This window comes from Mastigoproctus giganteus, chromosome 10 (assembly GCF_048544385.1).
Source record: "Mastigoproctus giganteus isolate SK-2022 chromosome 10, ASM4854438v1, whole genome shotgun sequence".
NCBI lineage: Eukaryota > Metazoa > Arthropoda > Arachnida > Uropygi > Thelyphonidae > Mastigoproctus > Mastigoproctus giganteus.
Window position 1 is genome coordinate 140,638,509 of NC_143584.1, and position 22,108 is coordinate 140,660,616.

General features: G+C 34.4%; 1 protein-coding gene across 2 annotated transcripts in view; it reads left to right on the top strand.

Annotated features, from left to right (window-relative positions):
- Window positions 1-22,108, top strand: part of ATPCL (ATP-citrate synthase) — a 551,864-nt gene that overhangs the window by 352,013 nt on the left and 177,743 nt on the right. For both annotated transcript variants that reach the window (XM_090382775.1, XM_090382774.1), the window contains exon 17: window positions 3,525-3,629. In XM_090382775.1, coding sequence (XP_090238901.1) covers window positions 3,525-3,629 — 105 coding nt within the window. The remainder of the gene's footprint in view (window positions 1-3,524; window positions 3,630-22,108) is intronic.

A 22,108-nucleotide genomic window follows, 5' to 3' on the forward strand; every position in this document is an offset into this window, starting at 1 on the left:
TTGATAAAGGAGTTTTGCCTTTTCACGAATGATGAGTGAACTTAACGGAATTTTATTTTGAGTTCGGTCTTCTATCCACAGATTTAAATCTTTTTCCATTTTTTCTAATTTAACATCACTAGTTACAGAGCAGATATTTGAAGCAATTAGTGCGTTTTCACAGATACTACGGCGGATTTTTTCTTCCGATTTCTTGATTGATCGTACCGTTGACTTATTGATTTTATAATGTTTTGCCACAGAGACACTTTCACCATTAGAAATTTTGTCTAATAACTGAATTTTACTCGCTAATCTTATCACCTTCTTTGATCTTTTCACAATTCCCTTGTTATTCGTAGCCATATTTTTGTACGGGTTAGAAAGAACTTGTTTACAATAAAGTCACTTTCTACCGTTAATACACTCGAAAAAGTCTGTTTACGCTAACACACTGCAAAACGGTAGATTTTTCACTTTTGTACGCATATCAATTTATAAATTGATAAATTTATTCAATTTATAAGCATATAAATTAAAAGCAAACGACGAAAGCTTCCATGACAAGCGCATAACACATACTGAACAAGGATTGGCGAGAAACATCTACACTCGCGATTTTGTCACCCCTCTCCTCCACCCACTGAGCACTGTTTTGACTGGGAAAGATAATTTTAGCCACGCCCATGTTTTTTTTATGGCGGAAAATGTTCACGGCGCTTTAAAATTCACATTTTTTTAGGTTTCATTTTATATTAAATCAGCAGCCGCGAAACCGCAAATAGCGGGGATTTACTGTACTGAAAAATCAGATATTATTAGAAAAGAATATTTTATGAAGTCTTTGTAAGACTATAGTTTGTGACATGCTAGTTTTAAACTTGGGGGCTGCATAACACTTAAAGCTGTTTGCAAGGCAACAGACTGCATAGAGTAAAGGAATCAACCATGCAGGCTGCAGATTGGACACCCTTAGTTTACAAATCAGAAATGTAGAGGTCACCCATTAATTTAGTTAATTTGGATATTCCTAAGTATAGTTCTTAATTTTAGTGGTGTCATCAGCATTCTGAGATTTTTCCATCTTATTGTGTAATTTTAAAGAATTACTTACCATACAGTCTAGACCTGGCTAATTAACTAAAAACTAAAATAATTAACAAGTTTATAGTGTAACAGAACAAAGATACATGTAAAAAGCAGGTATTAGTAGTTACAATTATATAAGAAAGCAAGCATATACAGCATTAGCAAAAAAAAAAAAAAAAAAAAAACCAACATTCACATCAACAGATGGAAGTTTGCTCCAACAAACATCTACCCCAGAGGTTCCCAACCTTTCTCGGTTCACAGCACCCTTAGTGTCCCAGTAATTTTTTCACGGCACCCCTAGGACAAAAGAAATACCTAACACGGTGGTTTTCGACCTTTTAATATATACCTATATAATAATTTTATTCTTTACATAGAGGTACTAAATAAAGATCAATTATAGATCACCACAAAATTAAAAAGATATGGTACAATGGATATTGTACTGTACCCTTTAAAATGTACATTTTTATAATGAAATAAATATAGAAATTTCAAAATAATAATAACTTTAAGTAACTTAAACCCAAATTACATGGCACCCTTGTGCGCGGCAGCACCCTGGTTGAAAACCACTGATCTACCCACATCTGTCCTGCAACCATCCCTCTTCAATCTAAATTTATGAACCCTCCCTTGTGTGTTTTCTGAGCAAGAAGAATGCCATCAGCATTGAATACTAAATCCATTCAAACATTAAACATCTAAGTGAGATCACCTTGAAGGTGCATAGTCTCCACATGTTGTAATTTGCAGAACTGAAACCTTTCTTGGTAAGACCAGCCTTTTGTTCTCCTCACCAATCTCATTGCCCTTCTCTGCACCCATTCCAACGGATCTACATCCTTCCTAAAATGAGATCTCTAAAACCATATGCAGTAGTCAACATATGGTATAACCATTGCCTTATACAATATGATAATCACCTCCTTATCCTTGCTAGCAAAATCCCTGTATATCATTGCCATATTATAAAAATCTACAGCAGCAGGGTGAGCAACCTGTATTGAATTTTGTGCAGGTGGTGGGGGAGGTGCTAAATTTATCAAACATTATTTTCATTTATTTTATAGTTTATTTAATATTCATTTGCTAACCTATTTTATGTGATAAAATATCACATTATCACTTTATGTATTAATCAATACATTGTAGGCTTACTTATATAAGTCATAACATGAAAATCATAATATAAAAAGGAAGTTCAACTTGTAAATCAAAATAAAGATATATTTGTCAAGTATTCTTGAATCCTTGACAAATATATCTAGGTTTATATCACCTCTCAGAAATCATGCTTATAATTTGAGTGCTACTCTCAAAATCGAAAAAAAAAAAGTATCTTTTTGTACTTTGTGGCAACCACCGTACTGGAAAAAGAAGTTAGCAGTATAGCACTTGGCATATTTTCTGGTGTATACATCGGCCAGGCTTTAAACTTTATCAAAATAACCTAGGGCCCTCTCATATATATACTGCTTATTTGGCTTTGATTGGACTCAAAAATGTAAAAATTTCAAATGAGCACTGTCCATCTTTTCAAGATCACTAAAGTTTAGGGAAAAGAATATCCATATCAAGTTCCACTAAGACTTTTTCACGTATACTGTCAATTTGATTCCACTAAAAACTTTGGTGGGGTGTCTTTTACACCGTACCAAAGTTTTTAGGGGTGTAAGATACACAGAGATCAAGTGATCTACTTCAGGCCCTGAGATAATTGCCAGTTTTGCATGTTCCCCTCCTCCACCTCATTTAAAAAAAAGACTTTTCGTATGGAATCAGATGTAAAAACAGACAGGCTATTAAGAAATATAGTTAAAAACATTAAAATCAATCTAATAGTAACATAGTAGCTACGTCCTGGAGATAGATTTCTACATAGCATAGTGATCTATCTCAAGGCCATATTTTCCAAATCATGTAGGAAAAACGGCCTGGGTTAGAGAAGTGTTCATAAGATTTTTCTCCTGTCCAAGGACTGGAGGAATTTCTGGGAACTTTTTTCCCATTCCATGGCTCAGTTGCTCAGTTAGCCAGCCTTGTGCTGACATGGTTTCAATAAATTCATTGCAATTTCTGCACACTGAGTTCCATATGGTTGCAGAATTGATTTTTTTTTTTTTTTTTTTAATATGTATTTTTGTGATATACAAGTTTAAGTCTAATGAAGTATATGAAACAACATTAATTTGTCTGTGTGCACTCTGGTCTGAAGTTTGATGCTCTCTAATTGTTGACAATAGTTCATATCTTGAAAAAATCGTAGCAAGTCTCAAAAATACAAGAAACTTGTGCTCTTTAGTCTCAGACTTTGTCTAAAACGTATTACTCAGACTTTGTCTATCAACATATTACACCCCAGAAACCATTATATATATGTTATATAATATTTCTATAAGTGAAAATTGTTTATTAATTATTATTAATCTGCACAGTGTATATTTTTTCAGATACGTGCAATAGCAATTATTGCAGAGGGTATTCCTGAAAATATGACTCGCAAGATGATAAAAATAGCTAAAGAGCAAAATGTTGTTATAATAGGTCCAGCAACAGTAAGTTGAAGTTGTTATATTATTATTGCTAATCTTAATCTGTAGCTGTTTGTAATTCCTTGTAGGGGGTAAGAGAGATAAATACATTCTTATATTATTTCTGCCTCTTTTTTTTTTTTTTTTATAAGTGAGGCAAAATTATTATAGCTTTAGATATTTATGTCATCAGTAATATATCTTAGTCATAATACTGCAGATATCTTCAGAATAGTTTGATTTATGAATTATTTTAAATATAAGTTCTTGTGATTAGTCTTGCCATCATGAATTTTGAGAGCTTGTTGCAGTTCCTAAGGCAATATACATGGACACAGGCATGCACATTAGCATTAATAGAGATATATGATGCAAAAAAGCAAGCTTATATAGCATCAGCCAAAAAAAAAAAAAAAAAAAATCCTATTTCACCCATCCATTCACTCCAAATGTTTGTCCAGTTCTTCCTTGAATTTATTTAAGCTGTTAACTTTCACAACAGATGGAAGTTTGTTCCAGCAATCAACCACTCGCTGGTTAAAGGCAGATATCCATACATCTATTCTACAATTTTTCCTCAGTTTGGATTTATGCTCTATCAGGTGCATAATCTGGGCAAGGGGAAGAATCCTATCAGCATTGAGCTTGATCAAGCCATTCAAGGCCTTATACACCTCAATCATTTCACCTCTCAGGTGCCTAGTCTCCAGATGCTGCAATTTGCAGAACTTAAGCCTTTCATGGTAAAAAGCAATCATCTCCATTACCTTATACAAAGGAATAATCACCTCCTTATACCTGCTAGCAAAATTCCTGTATATTATTGACAAGACCCCATGAGTTGCTCTGGCAGCCTGTCTGCACTGCTCAGAAAACTTCATATCTGAATGCACAATTATCTCCAGGTCTCTTTCATTCTCCACTACATAGAGTGTAGCCTTTGTGAAGAATAGTACCACTGTAATAGAACCAGATATGTGATTAGTGTAGGTTTGTGTGAATTATGTGTGTTATGTTCTGGCGATTTGGCTACTCAGAAGAAATGATTGGAGACCTTGGAGAAATGATTCTGGGTACTCATCCATGCCACAGGAAGGCGGGCCAGTCCCAGTAGAGTACATACAGTCTCAATTCAAGGCATCTGTCCCACCTGACGTTGCCCAAAGGTGAGATAGATTCGTCTGGGGAGCCCCACTCCTGAGGAAGGGGGAAGAAAGAAAAAAAAACCATGGTATTAGGTTAAAAAAAAAAAAATTAAATAAATAAATAAAAAAAAAAAAAAACCTGGGTACCTTCCCCCCTGGAAAAAAAAAAGTACCACAAAAAAATTTAATAGAAAAAAAAAAATAATAAATAAAAATATTGCCTTTATTTACAAAAAAACAAATACAAACAAGTCCCAACAATTATGCTTGTTAATACATCTGGTTTTTAATCTAAATCCATTACTCCTTTGACCATGCTTTGCTGTGATAAACTTGCAACAGAACTGGTGCATTTTTGGAAAAAAATGGGTTAAAGTTGTTTGCTTAGCAGCACACAGTTTTTCTTTGTATAATGTTCATAATGAGTTAAAGCTAATGATAATCTTCTACGAAATTTTAAACTTCTCTCCAAATTAGGATCCTTATCCAGAGCACCTTGGCTAAGCTGATTTGCAAATTTTAAAAATTCAGCTAGTCTTTTCCAGGTCAACTTTTTGTTTGTTGCTATCTTTGTATCTTTCTTGTTTTTATTTGTTTTGTCATGCTTTGTTATCTTTCTCACATTGTAATAAAATATCGTCCACTGACAATTATTCTCTGTGAGCTTCAAGGACTTCTAAAATCTGCTGGCTCTAGGTCTTCAAATCTGTCTTCACTAATCATTCTTCCAATTCTCACATCGCTTACCTCTGGCATTTTGACCATGGCTTCTTCAACACAGCTTTCTTGCCACAACTTTTTCAAGGCTGCTTTCATTTCATTCTTGAGTTCTTAAGTTCATCCTAGACGAACTTAATATTTTTTACAGCATAAGAATGTTATAATTCTGCCAATAATCACAAAATTGAAAAGTAAATTTTAGATTGAGAAGATTTTGTCACTTTATAAAATTTTCAAACCAACCCTTACTGACCTGAAAGACAACTGCATATTTGGATGGACTGGTTTCTTCTTGCACGGAATTAAAAATTTGAAGAATTTTGGTGCGAATAACATCAGAACTAAGGGGTATTCTATTTTGATTATGATCCTCTATCCAGAAAGCAAGTAATTTTCAGTTTTTTTCTATGATAGGATTTTTCACTTTTGTAGTGTTTTTTGCGGCCAGTGATGTGGAGTAGGTAACTGAAGTTTTAATTTTCTCAACCGTAGCCACAATCTTTACACCATTTTCTAACCCCTTAACAGTTTTTCCTCTAAATTTAAAATTTTCTTTTTGTTGTAGCTTTCTTCATTTTAGGCCCTCTAAAATAAACATACATACAGTATGTTTATTTTAGATATATATAGTTCAATTTTTATTTTATTTTATTTTGTTATGTTTATTTTATTATGTATATAGTTAAACACACCCTTTATGTACATAAGAAATAGCAAAGAACTACCATTTTCATACCGAATAGGATGTGTCAGCAAATAACATTTAATTATATTTGAAAATAAAACTGGTGTGTTCAAGGGTGGTGACGTGAATTCCATAATTAATTTAAAATATCATGCCCCAAACTAGAGCAGCAAAGCAACGGGCACAAAGTGGCAGGAGTGCTGTGACTCGTGGGAGAACTGAGGGGGGCGATTCTCCAACGCATCACAGCCTAAAAAAATGTGCAACTTGTGAAATGTTTGCCGAACTATCTGGAACGGAACATGATATTGCCATGGGGGATGTCTTTGTGTGTGCGCGATGTAAGGAGTGTAAGGAAATCAGGCGACAACTCAACGTTGTTATGGGTCTATATGAGAGTTTGAAGGACAGGGTGGATGCCCTCGAAAGATCTCAATTGAGGGGCCCATCAGGCTCTCAGCTGCCCACATCAACACCAGATGTGGTTGCATGCAACACAGCGGCAACCCCCAAGGCAGATTGCGCTGGTCCCAAAGGAACTACTAGTAGTTGTTGGTGACTCTATTGTCAGGGAAACGGGGAACATCCTTTGTAAAAAGGATAGGTGGAACAGGACCAGGGTATGTCTGCCAGGGGCAAAGGTTGATGACGTTGTAGAACAGATATCATCTTTTAGGGGCACAAAAGGCGATATAGTTGTACACGTTGGCACTAATGATATTAAGAGTAGGAGACCGGCAGAATTACTTAACAAGTACAGGTCAATGTTGAAAAAAAGCCATGAAATAGGGTTGAATTTGAAAGTGTCTGCAATCCTGCCCAGACACAATAGGAAGGAGTATATGATGAGAGCCTTGTCGATCAATTCGGCCCTGAAAAGATTGTGCAAGGCTCAAGGGGTAGAATTTTTTTCAGCCTGGACTGTACTTGTTAACAGGAGAGACTGCTTCTACAGGGATGGGATACACTTAAATAGAAAGGGTGCAAGAATATTTACTGATGCTATCGAGGCAGTGTTAGGTGGGTCGGAAAACTGATAGCTTGGGGGGATACAAGGACTAATAGTTTAACAGTAGCTGTAGGCAGAGGTGAAGGTGATTCTTGCACAACTTCTATTAGAATAAGTAGCAACCTGGAGCGAGGGGTGTTGGGGGTTTCAGGGACGGATGGCAGTCATCGTGAAACAGGTGGGTATATGGGATGTGTTAGAGTAATTAAGAATAAGAATAGGTGCATGTATACTTGCATGTATACCAATGCTAGAAGTATAGTAAATAAATTTGATGAATTTGAAGTGTTGGTCAAGACATCAAAGGCTGATATTGTTGGGATATCAGAGACGTGGTGTCACACAAATATAAGGAATGCCGAACTGGAATTTGGGGAGTACAATGTGTACAGAAAGGATAGACAGGATAGGAAGGGAGGAGGTGTTATGCTGTTAATAAAGAAAAACATAAAATCAAAAGAAGTGCATCCAGTTGATATAGATGAACAGTGCACTGTTGAGTCAGTTTGGTGTGACATAAGCACTGCGAAAGCAAAAATAAGAGTAGGAGTGTGTTATAGGCCTAATGACTTGAATGAGTACAATGAACAATTGTACAGAGAAATAGTGGGCTAGTAAATCGGAATGTCTTATAATGGGGGATTTTAACTTCCCAGATATTGACTGGAACTTGTGGGTTGGGCACTCACACACTAGTCAGACTTTTGTGGATTTATTGGATGATTGTTTTCTGCAGCAGCATGTTCGAGAGGCAACCAGAGAAAGTAATACTCTTCATCTGGTTATCAGCAGTGATCATTCATGTATTAGGAATTTGCAGATAAAAGAACCACTAGGTGGCAGTGATCACAGTGTACTGACTTGGGATTTACTTAAAGATTTAAGTACTATCAGGGGTAAAGGAAAGGGTTTTTGCTTCCGTAAAGGCGAGTACAGTGGTCTCTGACAGTTTTTAAATTCTGTACAGTGGGATCAACTGACGATGTTACCAACCAGTAAATTCTAAGTGGGAAGCATTCAAGGAATTAATCGGGGAAGGTACTAAAAGGTTCATACCTATTAAGAAATATTGTTCAAGGTTTAGGCCTAAATGGTTGTCAAATGAACTAATGAGACTCGTAACAGAGAAGAAAAATGCATGGGATGCATATAAATTATCAAGCGACTCAGAAGCATATGGCAGATATAAGTTAATCTGTAATCAGGTCACAAAGGAGGTTCAGCAGGCGAAGGCAGATTACGAGAAATCCTTGGCAAAACATGCTAAGAAAAACAGCAAGGATTTCTTTACTTATGTAAACTCTAAAAGGAAGGGGATGAATCTGATCGGTCCACTTGACATCAATGGTTCGACTGTTGATGATCCTGCTCAGATAGCAAACAAACTGAATGAGTATTTTGCATCTACATTCACACGTGAGGAATTATTAAGGTTTGAAAATGGCAGAAGGTTATCAAATTGTAGCAAGATACTTAATGATTTTGTAATAACCGAGAGCAAAGTGGAAGAGAAATTGTTGAAGTTAAACGTAAGAAAAGTACCTGGGGTGGATGGGATCTATCCAGTTATATTAAAGAAGATGGCAAAGCAACTAAGCAAACCCTTAGCCATAATTATGAGAGCATCCTTGGACTCAGGGGAGGTTCCCACGGACTGGAGATGTGCAAATGTATCCCCAATTCACAAAGGGGGGATCGAAGGGTGACACGAGTAATTACAGACCAGTTAGTTTAACTTCTGTTCTGGGTAAAATAATGGAGTCGCTGGTTAAAGATGCATTGCAGGATCATCTAGACAAGACTGCAGCAATAATTCAGACACAGCATGGGTTTGTTAAGGGAAAGTCTTGTCTGACAAATTTGATAGGATATTATGATGTGGTTACAAAGGAACTGGATGCGAAAAATAATTTTGATATCATATATTTGGATTTCAGGAAAGCTTTTGACACTGTTGCGCATGGAAGACTATTGTACAAATTGGAGCAGAATGGTATTAAGGGTAAGTTGCTACAATGGATAAAAGGATGGTTAAGTGCTAGAAGACAGAGGGTGGTAATCAATGGGTGCTGCTCTTCTTGGAATAATGTTATTAGTGGAGTCCCACAGGGTTCGGTGTTAGGTCCACTGTTGTTTTGTATATTTATCAATGATATTGATGAAGATATATCAGGCTTAATGTCGAAGTTTGCAGATGATACAAAGGTTGGCAGGGTTGTTAATGACAGTAATGGCAGTGTGCTACTGCAACAGGATCTAGATAATTTGGGCAGATGGGCTAAGAAGTGGCAACTGAAGTTTAACCTTGACAAATGCAAAGCACTACATATGGGTAGAAGTAACCTCAGAGAAACGTACCAACTGTGTGGTACTACGCTTAAGGTGGTAGAAAATGAAAAAGACCTGGGAGTTATTGTGCAGGCAGATATGAAGTTTTCTGAGCAATGCAGACAGGCTGCCAGGGCAAGTCATGGGGTTTTGTCAATGATATATAGGAATTTTGCTAGCAGGGAAAAGGAGGTGATTATCCCTCTGTATAAGGCAATGGTCAGGCCACGGCTTGAGTACTGCGTACAGGTCTGGAGGCCTCATTTGAGGAAGGATGTAGATTTACTTGAGCGTGTACAGAGAAGGGTAACAAGATTGGTGAGGGGAATGAAGGGATCCTCTTACCAAGAGAGGCTTAAGTTCTACAAATTGCAGTGGCTGGAGACTAGGCACCTGCACGGTGATCTGATTGAGGTATATAAGGCCTTGTATGGGTTGAGTACGCTGAATTCTGATGGGATCCTTCCACTTGTTCAGATTACGAATCTAAGGGGGCATAAATTCAAATTAAGAAAAGACAGATGTAGAATAGATGTGCGGAAATTTTCCTTTAGCCAGCGGGTGGTTAATTGCTGGAACAAACTTCCATTTGTCGTTGTGGAAGTTGATAGGTTGAATAAATTTAAGGAGGAACTGGACAGGCATTTGGAGGGAATGGTGTGATTTTTTTTTTTTTTGGCTGATGCTGCATAAGCTCATACATTTGCTTTCTTGCATCACATGCCACTACTACTACTACTACTACTATAACCTTTCCTACCCAAATGTCGTCCTCACCTTCTCGGAGCGAACCGACCCATTTCCACGGACAAGGCTCTGGCGACCGAGTCACAGTGGTATAACTGTCCCATCACACACAAAGGAAATGCTGTACCTGAAGCCTGTCTAGAGGCTATAAGGTGGCAGCCCCACCACTAGACTTGCTCCACGAAAGGCTGGTAACCTATCCCGAGGGACATTTCTAAATACTCTAAATAAGCTCAAGGGAAAAAACTGGACGGATCTCAAGGATAACGACCTAGGCAATGGATACAGGACTATGATTAAGGACATTAAAGTAGCAACTTGGAATGTTAGGGGAATAAATCACAAATTAGATGAATTAACCATGGAACTAGAAAATAGAAATATTGACATAGCAGTCATTAACGAAACAAAAAAGAAGAACAAAGGAGCCAAAGAAATAGGTCACTTCATAATGATATTCTCAGGCGTACCAAGTGAAATGTGGGCATCATCGGGAGTTGCTGTTGTAATAAAGAAAGAATGGGAAAACAAAATATTAGACTACTCTTGGATATCACCCAGAATATTGAAATTAAGACTAAAAATTCTTATACAATAATAATTATTGGCATCTACGCACCAGTAGAAGGCAACATTGATGAAACCGCAGAATTTTATAACGAATTATAAGAGATCATAAACCAAACTAACAAAAACAAATACCTCATACTATCAGGAGATTTTATTGCAAGGGTTGGTGCTAAATCAGTAGATAAATGTATAGGATCAGAAGGCGAACCTGTGGTGAACAATAATGGAAGATGCTTGATAGACTTCTGCATTTTTAATAAACTTAAAATTACAAATACTTTTTTTAGACACAAGAATATCCATAAATTCACATGGGAAGGGAAGCGAGAAACACAAAGTCTATAATAGATTATATTATCATTAATGAAAATTTAAATGACAAAATTAGAGATACTAGGGTATTCAGAGGCAGTGAAATTGACAGTGATCACTACCTAGTAGAAAGCACTTTCAAAATAAAAAAATTATCTTAATAAAAAGAAGAAAATACCAACAAAAACTACTAAGAAATTAAAAATACATTTGTTGGAAGATGAAAGCACTAAATTCCTGTATGAAAGTTGATTGAAAGATAAACTCAAATCAGATGAAAGTGATAATGTTGAGGAAATCTGGTCAAACGTGAAAAAATCAATTCTGGGAGCTGCTGAAGAAAGTCTTGGATATAAACCTATAAAAATAAAAACTGGCTAAGAACTAGGAATGAAGAATTGAAACAAACAATCAATGAGAAAAAAAAAACCTATAAACTGTTCCTACAAACTAAAGACCTACATCTACACATAAAATATAAAAATCTTAGAGCAGAAGTTAGAAAACTAACCAGAAGAATCCGATGAGATGACTGGGATAAATTTGTTATATTTTAGAACGTGATATCAGGGCCCACAGAGAAGAAGTTTAAAAATTTTTAAGAAATTACAACTAGACACAAATGATCAAATAAAAACCAACTCCATCTCTTAAGCAGAATGGAAGCAACACTATTCCAAACTATGGTATAACCCTGGCACTAAGGAATTGGAAGATGAATCAAATATAACAATGGAAGAACTAGAGTTAATATTACAAAATTCAAAAAACTGAAAAAGCCCAGGCATAGACAATTTCAATTTAGAACTATTTAAATATGGTAGCACTTTACTAAAATTATTTAACATCATATGGCATAAGCAACAGATACCCAAAGATTGAGAAACAGGAATAGTAATCAATTTACACAAAAAAAGGCTCCAGAAATGACCCTAATAACTACAGAGGGATAACACTGCTATCAACTGCTTCAAAGCTATACTCTAATATACTAAAGAATAAACTTAATAAATACAGTGAACAATGTGGGTTCAGAAAAGGGAGAAGCACAATAGATTCCATTTTCTCATTATCAAAAATTTTGGAGAAAAGAAGTTAATTCAATCTATCAACATTTCTACTGTTTATTGATTATGAAAAAGCATATGACAATGTAAACCGGGAAAAACTTTGGCAGATTCTGCATGAAGAAAATATCCCAACCCAACTCCGGAAAGCAATGCAAAGCCTATATAAAAACTCAAAAATCTGCATAAAATATTTTAATGGTCAACTCTCAGACCCAGTTAACACCAATAAAGGAGTCAAACAAGGTTGTGGACTATCACCAACTTTATTTAATATCTACATCAATAAAATTATTTAAGAATGGAAACAAACAATTAACAACGGAATACAGTTGAACAACAGGAATAAAATCCAAACTATATTATATGCTGACGATAAAGTTATAATTGCAAAATCCGAAGATGAACTAAAGATAGCAGCAAATGAACTGAATAAAATAGGTAAAAAGTACGAGATGAAAATCTCCACCTCAAAAAAAAAAATCAATGGGATCATGTCGAAAAAAACATACAAAGAGTCAAAATTGTTATTGATGACAAAATAATAGAACAAATATCTGACTTCACCTATTTGGGAAATTTAATATCAAATGAAGGGAAAGACATCCATACTAAACTACAAAAATATAATAAAATGAATGGAACGATTAAACGCCACTTTAGAAAACAAATGACAACTGAAACAAAATTACGACTGCACAACATCACTTCAAAATCAGCCCTCTTCTACAGCTGTAAGACTTGGGTCATAAATAAGAAAGATGCACACAAACTAGAAGAAGCACAAATGATATTTTTAAGACCATTATTAGGCTTTACAAGACTAGACCACCAAAAAAATTTAGATATCTGCAAGAAATTAAAAGTACATAACATAGTGAATGACATAAATATTGATTTCAATATTTATCAGAAAAAATGGATCAGCCACCTAGAAAGAATGAACCCAGACCGAATCCCAAAATTAGTCTTTAACTACAAACCTACAGGCAAGAGAGAGATGTGGGTCGACCAAGACAACGATGGCGAGATCAAGACTACCTCCAAGAGCTACAACGAAACAGTTCTTAAAAGACCTAAGCCGGACCAAGTTCATGATGATGATGAAAATAAAACTTATTTTTTCTTTTGATAATTGAAAATTCGTGCAGCAGCAAAATTTGTACTGTGCATTCCAAAATTTTGGTAGTAAATTCTTGACCGCACAATAGCAAAACCATGCCATAAGAAACTGCACAAATTAAGGGATGACAGTATAACATAATCTTTCATTATGTGAAAAATCTTTTATTAATCAGAAGCCTGTGTAAAATATGCCTGATAATGTTTTTTGTTCAAATTTAGGCCAGATTTGAACAAAAAAACATTATCCTCATTTTGTAACACAATTTGCAAAATTTGATGTAAAACAAATTTCAGCCCCTCAAATAGGCCTCTGAGGTTGGGTATATTCATATTACGTTCTTAGCGTTTTTTCACCAACCTTTCATGGAGTAAAATAAAATAAAACAAAACAAATCTTGATAACTATATTTACAATAACCTGTATTTACAAAATTAATATACGTATTACAATATTAAAAGTATTAAAACACAAGATTAAAATGCATTAAAATATACTAAGTTAAAAGCGATAAAATCCCGTAGCTTTCAAAGGCTCCAGCCTTCTTCTTCAGCAGTACTCTCTATTATTCAGTACACCTTTAAATATCAGCAGGGTAATGGTAGGCATCACATGTTTCCATTCTCACGTGTTCCGCTCTCTTGCATTGTGGAACCGGAAGTGGCTCGAACGGAAGTCGTACGGAACCGTTCATCCTTTTTTAGGATAATAGTCTCTAAAAGGGGGTGAATCCGTACACCCCTATCCCTATTAATGTTGGTTGTAGAGCTGATCCGCAAACTCTCGAGCCACTTACGGTCCCAGAACCGTAAATTTCAGCCATCGCGATCTACTCCAAAGTCAGCTGTCGAATGAAATTAGATGTTGTGTCTAGCCTATGACCTTAATAAGGAAATTAGTAAGATAATAACTATATATATACATATAGTTATTGTATATTTTTTATAGTATAAACCAGAGCTACAATGCTCAATACGTTGATTTCAATATTTGTAAAAGAATAAGAGAAGTTTACCTCAATATGATACGTAGAACACTTCCGTATGATACTCTCCAGAAATTAAAATGAATAAAACATTAATGCAAAATGATTACAGTAAAAAAATAAATTGAAAACAATTAAAAAGTCAATTGAACACAATTAGAAAATAATTTTACAAAAAATTAACAATTTTTAAAAAACTATTTTCCTTCCTGAAGTCGACAACTCTTTTTGACCGTATGTCATGATCACAGAAATGAAAATTACCGAGTATGTGTGAGCATGAATCTTAAAATAGAGATTGTCTTTGTGCATGCACATAAAAGATCACGAATCGGAGATTAGAAATGGCCGGTGAACACTAATTGAATTCTCATGCAATTTAATTTCAATGGTGTCAGTAATTATTAGTCTTATATAATTACATTGGACAATAAGTATTTTGGCCTCGTTGAATAAAAATGTATGTTTTTTGTTAATGGCATGAAAAGTTAATTGTGACGCTGCTGAACAAGAAGCACTAACTGAGTATGCGTGCTATTTAACACAAAAATTCAGAGGACAGTTTGTAGATCGTTGGTAAGACGAGTCACAATCACACTGCAAGAAATGTTGTATACCAGGTCATTTATTTGTGTTGCAAAAGAGGAAAGAAGTGAGCGATTGTTCAGTATAGCGTGTAATTTCCGTATTGGTCTGGCCACAATTTTAAATTCGGTATTTTTAAAGAATGTGCTAAGCTGTTTGTGCCACTGTTCAATGTATGGGATAGAAATAAAGTATTTTTTGATGCTACTATTGTTGGTTAATGTAGTTTTTTGTATCCTATCCTTAGCGTGTACCCTAATTTGATTTATAGTAGCAAGGGGATAACCCCTGTTTAAAAATCTGCTGGTTAATATCTGTATTTTTGAATCTAAAGCAGATTCCGTTGTTGAATATTTATAGGCATTGAGAAATAGATTAAAGATAATAGACCTCTTGTAGGTGAACAGGTGATAGCTGTTATAATGCAGAAGCATACTGGTGTTTGTTGGTTTATGATAGATGTTAAATTGGATTTTATTCGAGTCCCGAGTAAGGATGAAATTTAGAAAATTTAATGACTTATATTAGTATTTCTATTTTCCCTCTCCAATGTAAAATTGAGTCTGTTGAGTCTGGAATGAATATTATTAAACAAATGTAAAATGTCTTGGACATTGCTACTATCAGTAATAACAAGAACATCATCTAAATACCTCCAATAGTATGTGATATGGGGTATAAAAGGTGTCAAATGTATATGCTCGATCATTGAGAGATGGACCTCCAATATTAAACCACTTGGACTTAATCCCATTGGCAAACCAAAAATTTTTTTGAATACTTTGTCTCAAAAGGTGATATAGTTGGCTTCGTATAATTAATCAGTATAGAGTTATTATTTAACATATCCCAAAGAATATCTAATGTGTATTCAATGTTTACATTCGTATATAATGAAGTAACATCCAGTAAGAATAAATTATCATTATCACCGAGTCTGCAATCCTTAAGGTTATTAAATAATGTATTGTTTTTTTATCCCAAATTGTATTGTCTGTCTAAAGGGTTTTAGAATACTGTATACATATATGGCTAAGATGGAAAATATCGAGTTTATATAAGAAACAATGGGCCAAATAGGAAAACCAGTCTTGTGCAATTTTACCTGACCAAAAAGTGCAAGAATATTTTATGTTCTGGTCTTCAATTCCTTTAAATGAGACATGGTATTTTTTCAATACATGGTTAACGTTTTATTGTACTCAGGCGTTCATAGGGTAAGTTGCGCCCGAGTGCCAAATTGCGATTGGCACTCGGGCCAATTGAAATTTGGCTCCCTCTCCTTTAAAATGTTCTTCATATGTGTATGCAAGTTTCGGGTTTTCAGACATCCCTTGAACGCTGGTCCCCAATGCACCCCTTGTGTGATCCCCCCCCCCATTATACTGATTGACCAAATTGGTAAAAAGTCCCGGGTCTAGTTCAAGATAAGTGGAGGTATCTGATATAATTGAATATAACTTATTTATATAATCAGTTTTATTGAGTATTACAACTGTATCTCCTTTATCTGCTCTCTCAATAATACTGTCTTTATTTTTCCGAAGTTCACATAAAGCTGAACGTTCATGTCTATTCAACTTAGGAAGTCGCATTTCTTTTATGTTATTCACCACTTGGTTAACCTATTGATTAAATAAATCTTTTTGTGAGACATTACAAAGTCCAAATTCATTGTCTATTGTGAATTAGTAAATTATAATTTAATCCTTTGGATAAAAGTGAAATCTGGTCTTTCGATAGCGTATACAAGGAAAGATTTGTAACATATTGATATGTAGGAACGTTGGGCGAGGGGATGATGGAGAACTAGTTGAAGCATTCTGATTGTGCATTAGCACATTATATGCATGTGAGGTGGGTCTTCAACAAAATTGTATAAACCTGTCCTGATACCACCGATAATGTATTAAATTTGTTAATGTGTCTGTTTTTTATTTCTCTGGCCTGTGCTTCACGTTGCAAATCGATGGAGGTCTTCAATACAGACCAATCATTTAGGTGTATATAAAGTTTCCTAACCTCGGTTAGGAAACTTCACAAACTCAAGCTGTTAGGAAACTTACTCTTAGTTGAAGCCAACTTTTGAGACAAAATATACAAACAAAATTTTGGTTTTCCAATGGGATTAAGTCTAAGTGGTTTAATATTGGAGGTCTATCTCTTAACGATTGAGTGTATACATTTGACGCCTTTTCTACCCTGTATCACATACTATGGGAGGTATTTAGATGGTGTCCTTGTTATTACTGATAGTAGCACTATCTAAGGAATTTTACATTCATTTAATAATATTCATCCAGACTCAATTTTACATTGGAAAGGAAAAATACGGATAATAAGTCATTAAATTTTCTAAATTTCACCCTTACTCAGGGCTCGAATAAAATCCAATTTTTAACCTCTATCGTAAACCAACAAACACTTGTGTGCTTTTGCATTATAACAACTATCGCCGGTTCACCTACAAGAGGTCTATTATCTTTAATTAATTTCTCAATGTCTATAAATATTCAACGACGGAATCTGCTTTAGACTTAGAAATACAGATATTAACCAGCAGATTCTTAAACAGGGGTTTACCCCCTTGCTACTATACACTGAATTAGGGTAAAACTAAGGAAAGGATACAAAAAACTACACCAACCAACAGTGGCACAAGCAGCTTAACACATTCTTTAAAGATTGTGGCCAGACCAATACAGAAATTACACGCTATACTGAACAATCGCTCAGTTCTTTCCTCATTTTCAACACAAATAAATGACCTGGTGTACAATATTTCTTGTGGTGATTGTGATTCGTCTTACCAACGATCTACGCAGTTTCCTCTGAATGTTTTGTTAAACAGCATGCGTCCTTAGTTCGTGCTTCTCATTCAACAGCGTAACACTTAACCTTTCATGCTGTTAATGAAAAACATACATTTTTATTCAATGAGGCCAAAATACTTAGCGTCCAACATAATTATATAAGACTATTAATTACTGACACTGTCTAAATTAAATTGCATGAGAATTCTATTAACATTCACCAGCCATTTCTAATCTCTGATTCGTGGTCTTTTATGCACATGCATGAAGACTAATAATCTCAATTTAAGGTTCTTGCTCACACATACTCGATAATTTTCATTCCAGTGATCACGACATACGGTTGAAAAGCATTGTCAGCTTCAAGAAGGAAAATCGCTTTTTAAAATTTGTTAAACTTTTTTTTCTTATTTTTTTTTTACTGTAATCATTTTGCATTAATGTTTTATTAATTTTAATTTCTGGAGAGTATCATGCAGAAGTGTTCTACATATCATGCTGAGGTAAACTTCTCTTATTCTTTCAGAACTAGTTATTATATATGTATAGTAAGCTATCATTTTTATATGTATATATATGTATATGTATATATAAACTATATATACATATATATGTATATATATATATATGTATATGTATGTATATATAAACAATATATGTATATATAAACTATATATGTATATATATGTTTATATGTATATAAAAAAATTTAGGAAGATAATAGCTATATATAAGCAATTAGTAAGATATATATATATATATATAATATGAGGAATAGTAATTTATAATATGAAAAGAATATCAGTGTGCAAATTACTAATGCCATTCAATGATTAAGCATTACATAACCACAAGAGACAGAAGCTTTGCATAAATTATTGTATAACTAAATACCATCAACAAGTGTCTAAAGCCATGCCGGTTTAGAAAGTGTGCTGCAAAATTTATCATAATGTACAGTAGAACTTTGATTGTCCATCACCCTATTTACCGTCAGTCTCTGTTAACTGTCACTTAACCCCACTATGCCGTAATGCATTGTGATATTGGTGCCATGTGTCACTCAGTGTTTGTTTACAGCTCACTGTATACACTTGTACTTTAACCTCTTGTTTCATATTTTAATAATTTTTATTTAGTAAACCCATTGAAATGACAGAGAAACATAAGCGAGTAGTGTTAGGATTATTACAAAAATTGAAATAATCAATCGTCTAAGAAAAGTGAAAGTGCTACAAGTGTAGCATAGGTTTATGGAATAGGAAGAACAACGGTAAATGATATAAAACATGATGCAGACAAAATTGAAAACCACATGTCGAAAATGGAAACCACTGACGTTAATGTTAAAAGTCATGAAACAGTGAAGCTTGCTAAAAATGAACAGTTGGATAGTGCAATGTTTCAATGGTTTGTTCACAAATGTAGCCAAGGAATTCCATTGTCAGGACCTGTAATAATTATAAAAGCTATTGAAATCAATAAAAAACTAAGCGGAGATCCTTCATTCAAGGCTAGCATCAGATGGTTGGACAAATCTAAGTATTGCCTTGGTATTCGACAGTTGTCGATCCAGGGTGAGAAGCTAAGTGCAGATAGCACAACAATTTCTGTTTACCATGAAAAACTACAGAAGGAAATAGCTGATCGAAGTTTGGTTAAAGACCAAATATACAGTTGTGATGAGAATTGACCGGGAAGGCACTACCTCAAAAGACACACTGGCCTCAATGACTGAACATATGGCACCAGGATATTAGATGCAGAAAGATTGCATCATTATAATGGTATGCGCTAATGCCGGCAGTAGTCATAAATTGCCTTTGGTTGTTATAGGAAAACCAAAAAAGCCTAGATCATTTTAAAATATTAATTTAAATGCTTTCCAGTTAAATATTTCTCAAAAAAACAACGTGTGGATGAGCCAAGATATATTTAATGATTGGTTTCATAAAATATTTGTACCATGTGTAAGATCATATTTGCCATCAAAAGGTATACCACAATATGAAATGCTACTGATGGACAATGTACCTACTCATCCCATACACGTATGTGGTTTAAAAAGCGATGATGGCAAAATATCATGCCGCTTTCTTCCAACAAACATTACATCTCTCATTCAACCGATGAACCAAGGCATGATTGAGAGTATGAAACGTCGTTATTGCAAAACGTTCATTCAAAAACTTGTTTCGGCAGAAAATGAATTAGATGTGATGAAGTTTTGAAAAGGCTACACTATAAAAGATGCAATTTTCAATGTCGCTGATGCCTGGAATGATGTTCCAGTTCAAACAATACAAAGAAGCTTGAATAAGTTTTGGCCAGAAATATATTCAAGTGATACAAAAACCATTCCAAAAGAAACTGAAATTTTGCAATTACATTCAAATGTTCCTGGTTTTAAAAATATTTCAATGGACGAAGTAAATGATTGGCTTGATATGGACAAAATGGATATAGAATGCGAAATGTTAGACTACAATGAAATTGTGAAAAGAGTGATGACAATTTCGGATGATTCTGAAACTGAAGAAGAAGCTGCTGCTGATGGAACAACGAACATAATTAGCCACTGTGAATGAAGCTGAAACTGTTGTCAAAGTGCATTGAGCAGTTCGTGTTATAAGAAGCAGATGCTATGCTTGTGTAACTTTTGTGTAAAATTCATAACATTGCCTCCCAAAAGGCTCGAGGGGTAATGAAACAAAAGAAATTGACTGACTTTTTAGAAAATAAATTTAATTATGTAATATCGTTTTCTATTAAATTTCTTTTATGACATTGAACAATCTTGTATGTATGTAATATTGTTTTCTTTTAAATTTTTTTATATTACTAGACCAATGCAAGTAAAAATATTAAAAATAGGTAAGTATGTAGATATCTGTACTGATTTTTTTTTGATGACCCGGTAAAAAATAAATAATAATTAAAGTGTAATTAAATTTCATTAGGTTATGTATTATATAATAAAAAAAACAAGTTAGATGACCCGGTCTATTCTATGTATAATGTTTTTAATGTTAGTTGGTTGGATTTTTTTTTATTGGTGTAAAAGCGACTAAGGCTATGGTACACCACAACTAGTTTTTAATGTACATATTCTATTATCTGTCTGTTTGATTATCCTTCATGGTTTCGGTCCCGTACCCTGATGGACAATCAAAGTTCTACTGTACTAAAAAAAAAGGTAAAAGATGAAACTGAAATATAATCAGATGAGTACTGTCATCAAAAACTCCTTCAGTATTACTGTCTGTTAATCTCTTCACTATAGCCAACCCTACCATCTCACTATACCACACAATTTAACTACATCCATTCAGCAATTTGTTTGAAAATGGACTCTAGACACTCCAGTACAGACAACCAATTATAGTTTCAGTTATTTGCCATAAATCACTCAAACACACTCCATCACGATATCTATTTAATACATATCCTAATTTACTAAGATTCTTCTAGTTCCACAAATAGATCCTGTAGTGAATAATTATAATATCCACTGTCTATAATCACACTATTAAGAAGATAACAGCTCTATCTTTCATATCAGTCCCAAGAACCTGTCATGTCAACTAGCTATATATCCTTTTACCATAATGGAATAAATGAGACAAATACCTCCTCATTAATGTTTCTGTTACATTCAGAGTTCTCCCAAAAATGCCAGTATAAGAATAATTCTGTGATTATATATTTTCTACTGTTGAAATCTTGTTATTGCAACCAATATCTAATTGACAAGTGTTTCCAAACCCAACAGATGAATGTAATTTTTTTTTTTTTACACAATATCGTTACAGTTCACTAATTGCCAGGATCAACACAATAAATAAATATTGTTACACACTATTGTTACATATCAATGTATATCCAAAGTATTGTCCTACAAAGGACTAATCCTATCTGTTGCTGTGGCCATAGTTAAAAGCTTCCACTTATTATAGACTTCATTTGCATAAGCATGAAGAGCATTAATTTTAAGTTTTCTATCACTGCAGGTCCTTAACCAGGAGAAATTATTCCAATTTGGGTTTCAGGTTCAGACCTTCTCTTCATAATAAGCACATTCATACAAAATGTGATTCCAGGTCTCAGCTCCTCCACAAAAGCAAAAAGATGTATGATGTAGTCCAAATTTGTGTAATTTATTGTTCAGTGCACTGTAGACAATAATGATATAAGATGTTCATACTCGTAGAGAACCACAATATGCCTTCTGTTCATCATGAAAGAGTTGACGGGATGAATTTCTTAGTTACTAAACTACTTGTTAATGTGTCCCATTATGTTTGCTATATATTGACATGATCTTTCTGACATCTACTCCTCTTTTTTTTTGACATTCCATTGTATATCTATTGCAATGCCCATATATTCTATAGAAATCTGCTTTTGTATTTGA